Source organism: Macrobrachium nipponense, chromosome 6 (assembly GCF_015104395.2).
Source record: "Macrobrachium nipponense isolate FS-2020 chromosome 6, ASM1510439v2, whole genome shotgun sequence".
Taxonomy (NCBI): domain Eukaryota; kingdom Metazoa; phylum Arthropoda; class Malacostraca; order Decapoda; family Palaemonidae; genus Macrobrachium; species Macrobrachium nipponense.
In genome coordinates, this window is record NC_061108.1 from 41,358,553 (window position 1) to 41,367,072 (window position 8,520).

General features: G+C 35.8%; 1 protein-coding gene across 1 annotated transcript in view; it reads left to right on the forward strand.

Annotated features, from left to right (window-relative positions):
• Positions 1 to 7,719: 7,719 nt before the first annotated feature.
• Positions 7,720 to 8,520, forward strand: part of LOC135216356 (type 2 phosphatidylinositol 4,5-bisphosphate 4-phosphatase-like) — a 157,647-nt gene continuing 156,846 nt past the window's right edge. The window contains exon 1 of the mRNA XM_064251596.1: positions 7,720 to 7,833. Coding sequence (XP_064107666.1) covers positions 7,746 to 7,833 — 88 coding nt within the window. The 5' untranslated portion in view covers positions 7,720 to 7,745. The remainder of the gene's footprint in view (positions 7,834 to 8,520) is intronic.

Sequence of the window (8,520 nt, forward strand, 5' to 3'; positions counted from 1 at the left end):
TGTTACGCGATGACCTCCTACAAAATGTCCCTTCGAAGTCGTCATAAAAAACTTCCGTGCCAGAAGCCACATCATTCAAGTCATCAACCAGTCCGGCGAGTTTCAGGTTGAAAGGCGCGAAGACCATGGATTGAATTCCGTGGTCTTATTTTTGTCAAACTTCTTTGATAATGTTAAAGGGAGTGTTCCAAGGGAACCGTTTTCCTTTAGATCCTAAGATATTATGCCCACGCCCCTACTGGGGAACGCTGGTGGTTTGATGGGTGTTCAGCCCTTTATGCCTATATATCTATGGTTCAGCCCATACCTACTGGAACGTTTATACCACGTTTTCCTTTTGGAAAGCTGAGTCTAGTTTACCTTTTCTATCAAATTTGACGCTACACATTCCTATATGTTTACGAGCAGTATAGTAATTCGGTGATTCAGTAAGTAGTCTGCCGCCCAGCCCTGAAAACAATGACAAAGAAACAAAGCGAAACACGGAGCTGTAGAATCAGCCTCCATCACAGGACGGTCGGTCTCTTCTTCCTTCTTCGGTTCTTCCTCTTTCAGCGACACGTCTCCTTTGTCCCAATTCCCGGAATGAGTGAGTCGATGCTGTATATATTTCATGAAACTAAATGAATAGATCATGCACTCTTAATCACCATTAGGGTGAAGTTTGATATCATATTTTCTAAATCTCAAAATGAGAAAATAATTCATACCCACCGAGTTAAGTGAATTACAATATATATATATATATATATATATATATATATATATATATATATAGGTATATATATATATTATTGACATGGTTAATAATATTACCTTCCGTAGCCCAAACTCAGAGTTGTTTTTAGAGGAGCTAAAGTTAAATCATTTAAAAATCTTGAAAGTCGCGTAAAGCCGTTGGTCCCGTTACTGAATAACCACTGGTTCCATGCAACGTAAAAACACGATACAAACAAACAAACTAACCGTATGTCATTATGTCTAAACCTAATGAAAATAATAAAAAAAAACAACAACAACACGATTCATCAAACATGGCTATGGTGATAGAATCTGTAAAAAACGAATCTTGCTTACCTTGGTGCAAGCGCCTATGAATCATGCAAGAGGCCGAAGTTTAACAGAACTCTGAATATAACTTAGATATTATGAAGATATATTTTTTTCTGGATTTTGTCATAAACACCAGGTAGGTATTGCTGATCAACATCTTCGACACCAGTTCAGTCAACCCCGTAGATAAAAACTGACCAAAACCTCCGCCGTGCGTTTTATGAATGGCCACGTTAAAGTATTACATTCATGAGATACTGTAAATAAGTTAGGGAGAGGGTTTGATCAGTTAACGGTTTTGAGATGAAATTCTATAGATACTAGAGAGTGAATAAAATCCAAAACCCGTGCAAATAATGATAATAATACACCCATAGTTGAGACGATAGTGCCTGATGCTTATATTTTTGGTCGTCGATCAAAAATTTTAAATGCATGCTCTTTTCATCACAGAGAAAAAGTTACTTCTTTCCTTGGCTAGAAGAAGCAGACTTTATGTTATTATGTTGGGTGTTTCCAGCTTGAGTGAAATTGCCTGTTGCTATCTCTGGATCAAGTTTGCTGAATTGTGCCACTGAAATCAAATATAGCGAGCAAATTACAGTAGCAATTCATCCCTTGTACAGAAAACAAAGCAGATTGAATTTTGCATTACTAATAACAATTGATGCTTTGTTTTATGTCGGGTTAACGAATCATGACAAGAAGTTAATGAATTATGCAAAACCTAATAGTTCACGGGTGCCTTGATATACGACATACTGGAAACAATCAGGCGCCAACTACTGAAATTCTCATCGGTTGTGTTGCTTTCCTATTTCCTAGATGGGCGCGAGAAATCGTTAACCTTGAGTGGCAACTTGATATCGATCACAAGAAAGTCACGAGACTCGCGTCTGCAGACATTGCTGGTTTCTGTGTTTTTAAATCGACATTTAACTCCCTCGTAGTAAAAGAGCAGCAATAATAGAAGGCGTCAAGGCAGCGTCGCAAAATCGTACGACAGGAAGTGGATCTTTTACAAACGTTTTGCTCCTGTCGGAAATGGATGGCTCGCGTAGCTAGTTAATTCAAACGTAGTGAATGCAATGTGTTAAAAATTGGAAGTAATAAGAGTAAAACGAAGAAACCCATGAAAACTATATTACAGATCATGCAATGGATGTACTATATTACCGGACAACAAATATTACAGAATATACTTACTTATGGTACTACCTAATGACAATGACGTAATAGCTATAAAAGCATGACGTAGGATTTCTAAGAATGGGGCATCTAGGTGATTCACGTGAACACGCACTTTCATTTGTCTGTGTGTCATGCAACAAGGTCCGTTGGACCATTTTTTTTAATTCTTGCGCTCTTACTGTAGTGTTTTGCAATGGTTTCTGCAAACATTTGCACGTAGTTTCCAAACAAATGATGCTTTACGATGTGTCATATTAATAGGGTGACCGTTTATTTGACTTGCGAAAGGGGGACAAAAGTATATAGTAAGCCCATGCGCACTTGCACTTATGTTGAGTCGTTATAAATTCAGAAGTTTAATACATGAGTATATTCAATTACATGTGATGATAAATGAGGAGATCTATCAATCAGTGTTTTTATTAAGACATTATCGCTGACATTTTAAGGTCTATCAATTAGTGTTTTTATTCAGACATTATTGCTGACATTTCAAACAGAAAAATATTCTTTAAATTTTAAGGAAAATTAGACATTACATAAAAAGAAAAAATCTTACATCATTCTTTGCCGTATTTTTGGCTTGATTTGATCTTCACTAAGTATATTCAATAACAGGTAACGATAAATTAGGTTTTATCAATGACATTGTTTTTATTCAGGCGTTATTTATTGCTGACATTTTAAATAAAAATTAGTCTCTAATTTTTAAGGAAAATTGTAGTAATTACATAAAAAAAAAAGGGCTGAAAGGGGGACATTAGGGCGTCCCCCCAATACCGCAATTTTTGGGGGGATAAAGAGTCAAAAAGAGGGACTGTCCCCCTCAAAGGGGGAGGTATGGTCACCCTACATATTAATATTTTTATCTTTTCCATAAATAAATTGTTGTACTCGTATTAACCTATTTTCATTGTCATAGCAAGTATATATTTTTCCAGAAATTTCCTCATTCACTTTTATTTGTGATTTCTGTTTACTGTCCACAGGTCTTATTATTATATCCTTGCCAAGTGATTAGGTTTGAATTCAGGCTGATTTTTCTTATTCAGATCAAAAGTGATTTGATCTTGAGTGCTGTGCTTTTAATATTGAAATTGTGCCTTTCAAAAATCTGCAACGAAACATTTCAGGTTGATATCGAAGACGAAATAGGATGAGGAATCATGCTGTTATTCATCCGCATATTATCTTGTGAAAGGAAATGCGAATTGGTTCATTATTGTTCGTATGTACATATTGACAAATATACCTATACCGTGGTGATAATGACGGACGATTTTGCCGCTAAGTAACCAAAACCGGATAAATGAAAACTGATTATTTTTTAGCCTTGATTTTAAATTACTTGTGTCTCAATTCTTCTTTTCCTCTTTTTGTTTTGTTTAGGGGTTAGTGTCATGCAAAGTGCCTATCCGTGTAGTACTACCCCGAAAGTTTGTCTCCCTTCGTTGTAAAAGGACCAAAAGTTATTTTGGCTTTGTTCTCTAGTGGTAAGTCAAAGTCAACACAGAGCATTTTTTGCATTTCTTTTCTGTGATAGCATCAAATCACCTCGAACTTTTCTGTAAATCCGTTCAAGTTCCCAAGAGCAACGCGAACAAGCGTTTGCCCGATAGCTTCTTGGTAACGTCAGATAATAAACATCCATTGCCAACAAACTTCAGCTTAGAGACCAATTAAGGCCCGGTGGCGACACTTGACAGATAAAGGATGCGCTGCATGCAAGCTGAAACTGCTAAGGAAAGGAACAGTAAACTGATGTCATTCCCTTGTGAATATATCGTAATATGCAATTTTGTGTTGGCCCCGTAGTGAGGTAGTGCCGTCAGTACACCTCATTCGGTGCATGTAGGCATTACTTAAGGTTCTTTGCATCGTCCCTTCGGCCTCTAGCTGCAACTACTTTCATTCCTTTTCTGTAACTCCGTTCATATTCTCTTTCTTCCATCTTACAGTTCACCCTCCCCTAACAGTTGTTTCATAGTGCAATTGCGAGGTTTTCCTCCTTTACACCTTTCAAACGTTATCATGTCTCTTTCCGTTTCAGCGCTGAATGGCGTCGTTAGTTGCCCCTGTGTTTGCCATAATGTCAAAAATCTATATAAATTAAATCAAATCAAATTTTGTAGTGCGGTGTTTTTGACAATAGAGCCCTCACATTCTGTTTATGAAATGGCCTTTAAATGTTGGCATTTCAGACATGTTGGAAATGCTTGTAAGAGAGTTGATCTAATGTGGAAATGGTAGATAGCTGATTTCTTTAGAATGAATATTTTACAGCCTCCCACCAATGATTTCCAGCATATAAATAATATACAAATCTCATGAGGAATCAAAATTCTTGGCGTCTATATGACGCCATCGACGATTGTGGTTGTGTAATCGATCGCTTAAAAAGCTCTCTGCTGTTTTTGTACAGATTTTACTCGTCAAAAAATCCTCATTCACTCTTCGGTTGTCGTGTTGACAAAACGACAAACATGTCCGAATACATTTAAGACTAATATTATAGATAAGAACTAAGAAGAGGTTATTTTGTGTAATAAGCATAAAATAAATGGAAGTTGCATCATAATTACTTACTGCTTATTTGAATGTTTAAATATTAAGGTTTGCATAAATCTGGTAGGAACTGAGGTAACAATAATATCGAGTTGTGCATTCTGGTAAAGTGTAGTGAAATCATAAAAATATTCCCCTGAGATAGTGGAGATCTTTCACGTGTAGTACTACATGTGATTGTAATGATGGCACCTGTTGACTTACCCTTAATCATTCGACCACCAAAATTACGTCAAATCTTTTTTCATCGTGTGTTATAGTATCTCTAAGATTTACAATGGTACTTGTAATATTTGAAATTAACGGCATTTTTAATTCTTAGGAATGTTTATTATTTCCTCGTAGGTATAGCTTTGGAAATTTGGTGATTTTACACATTGGCTGATGTGACCCCATGGCTCCACTATACTAGTGACCTCTCTGAATGGGATCATTAATATGTCTCATATAAATGGTTAGTTCGCTGTCTCATTTCCTGGACACCAAATGACACGGTGTCCATCATAGTATCTTAAGATTCCTTTCCCTTGACGGAGACAGAACAAAGAGGAATATATTAGTATTATTCTAAATTCTTCATTGTCGATAGTTATCGGCGCTATTGCTGATTCTGGGTTATTAAAAGATACTAGATTTCAACTGCCCTTGTAGCGGAAAGGCATAGTAGTATTATAAATATTTTTCGCACTCATAGAGTACAATGTATATCTTGAATTTACGGTAAACCTCTGATAATTAAGTTTAGCATTTTTGTCGTTTACTTGACGAACGATTTGACAAATTCCAGTTTATTCTGTGAGTGTGGTTATTTGTGTGGTTAAAAATAACTGAGCTCTGTTGTCCATACCTAACTGAACGTTTATGTCCTATTAATCTCTGGGGGAGTTAGGTATGAATAACAGAGCTCAACTATTTTTAACCACAATCACAGAATAAACTGGAATATGTCGCATGTAATTTATAGCAGTAATTGTCGGTTCAAAAGCCAGATCTAGAATCAGCTTTGATTAAAGAAGAAACACAATTGAATATCTCAAAGGGTGGATGGGATTCAGATATTATAGATAAAATCTTCCTCCAACTAGCGATTAAGAAGATTAAAGAGAAATTGTCAGCTGGGGCAACTTAACGGCTAACCTGTGGACCTTTTTCTGAAACTTTTCTTATTCATTACCTGCCTGAAGAGATAGCTGGTCTCTAAAATATAGAATTTACTTTCTACATTTTGGCATTTTTATGGGCTCCTTTTATTAGATGGAATTCTGTTTTAACAGAATATACCTCACAGTCATACACACACACCACACACAATATATATATATATATATATATATATATATATATATATATATATATATATATATATATATATATGTATGTATATATATATATATATATATATATATATATATATATATATATTTATATATATGTTGTGTGTGTGTGAATGTACATGGCTTCTGTCCAAGGAATGGCAATATACGATTTAAAATCTAAAGAGTTTATAACCACAAGAGATTATGCAACAACGCAGTCTTTACTTAAAGACATCTTCAAGTCTATGTAGAACAAAAAAGTCTGTATCTGCTTCAATGTTCCTGCAAAGTTACATGTCGTCAGTCTTAAATTCCTGGATAACTAACATTAGAGACTTGTGCTATCCAGCTCAAAGAGAGTCAGTTTGAATGTAATTTTTGCTCCGTAAAAATTGTCCTGCCCAGAGTAGCAACATTGTTCGGGAAAAAAATCCCATGTATGGACTCTGATTCATTTTTTAAACCACCCAAATAAAGAAATAGTTGTTTGAATAAAAAGTTCAAATATTAATTTCGAACTGACCACAAGAATAATGTTATTTTGTTCACCTAAATGAAAAATCACGTAGTATATCAACAAGATGTTAAAATAGTCTGTCCAGAAATTTCCTTAAATCTGCATTAATGCCACTGACAAAGGAAAATTATTTAAACTCATATCTTTACACCTTGACCCGTTGTGCACAAGACGTTTGGAAGAGACTTAAATGAGAAACTAAAATATGTAGGTCATTCTAGTTGATTAACTTTGCCTCGCCTTGTTTTATAAAAGTACCCGAGTCAATCCTAGACAGCTGTTCCTCACCCGTAAAAGGTAAAGGTAATGTAGTGATCGCTGTGCACAATGAACTTTATATATATATATATATATATATATATATATATAATATATATATATATATATATATATATATAGTTTTTTTTGTGTGCGTGTATATATATATATATATATATATATATATATATATATATATATATATATATATGTGTGTGTGTGTGTGTGTGTGTGTGTGTGTGTGTGTGTGTGTGTGTGTGTGTGTGTGTGTGTACCAGTTTAATATTGTTTGTAAAACCAAATCTGCACGATTTTTGAAATTTAGAGTATATGAACAATTTAAGGAGAACCAATGGACCTCACCTTATCTTTCTTTACTGTCGTCATTCATTTTCTGCAACATTATTTAATATAGTTTTACTCAGCATATTAATTTGTGATCAAAGTTTGCCATTTACACCCCACAGTTACCTGGCTAAAGTGACGTTAAACAATTCCATAACCCCATTTGATGTTGAAATACATGATTAGGATTCATTTTTATTTTTCTGAGATCAATTAGCCTTTAAAAGATGAGAAAAATAACTCCGTTTAAATGGCCCGGCCTCTGTTTGTTTGTGGAACGAACCAGCTATGTATTCCTTGAGGTCAACTATAAACATTTAAAAGAATATATGCTATAATATTGGATGATTCGTAAGTGCTTATAGATTAAAAATAATTAATTTAGACTTTAATGTATAATAAATATTTATAGATAAAAATTGTACAGATTAAATGGCAAATATTGGGTGGGAAAGATGATATTTAGAATTATTGGAACGGAGCTCATATGATCATTTACAATGGCAGAAGAGCGAACACCGCTCATCGGTGGTCAAAATGTCCCAGGAACTGTGGGTTATGGAGGTTCGGCATCCCCTGCGGGACAAGGTAAGATCTTGTATTCTCTATTTTGTCGCTTACTGTTACGGTTATTGGCGGTTCCTCCGTCTTAAGGCTCAAATATCCCCAATAAGTCTTTGACACTTTGGTGCCTCAGCGACCCCCTGTTTATGATGTTGTCATCCCCTTGACGCATCTGGGAAGCGGATATTTTGTTTTCAAAGAACCTTGATGTATCCACGATGGTTCGTTTGAATAGAGTTTTTACGTAGGGCTGGTTATCTGTAGGTCTGAATGACTTCCGTTAAATGTTAGAATAATCTGACTCCTCGTTACCTAGTCGGGGTGGGTACAATGGCTCACATGATTCGTCACTTCCTTCATCATCACATATCGATGACACCAACGACGCTTCGGAAGGAAGCCATCACCTCCCACCCCCAATTTTTTTTTATGAAATGTTAATCCATCTCCCTTTTCTGACAAGGTCGTCAGCAATTTCTGTCATTTTAGCTCCCATTCATACCTACCGCACGGCCCCCCAGTCGGAACCCACTTTAGGTACCACCCAGCTAACCCCTAGGTGGGTCAGGCTGGGCTCGTCCCCAAATTTCTTGTTGGCAGAGGCTGTCTGGCCTGAGGATTTTATTGCATCAAATTGCAATACCTAAATCACGGTTGCCCAATCTAAGTCCTGGTGATGACTGGCCACAACTGGAAGAGGACCACTAGGTG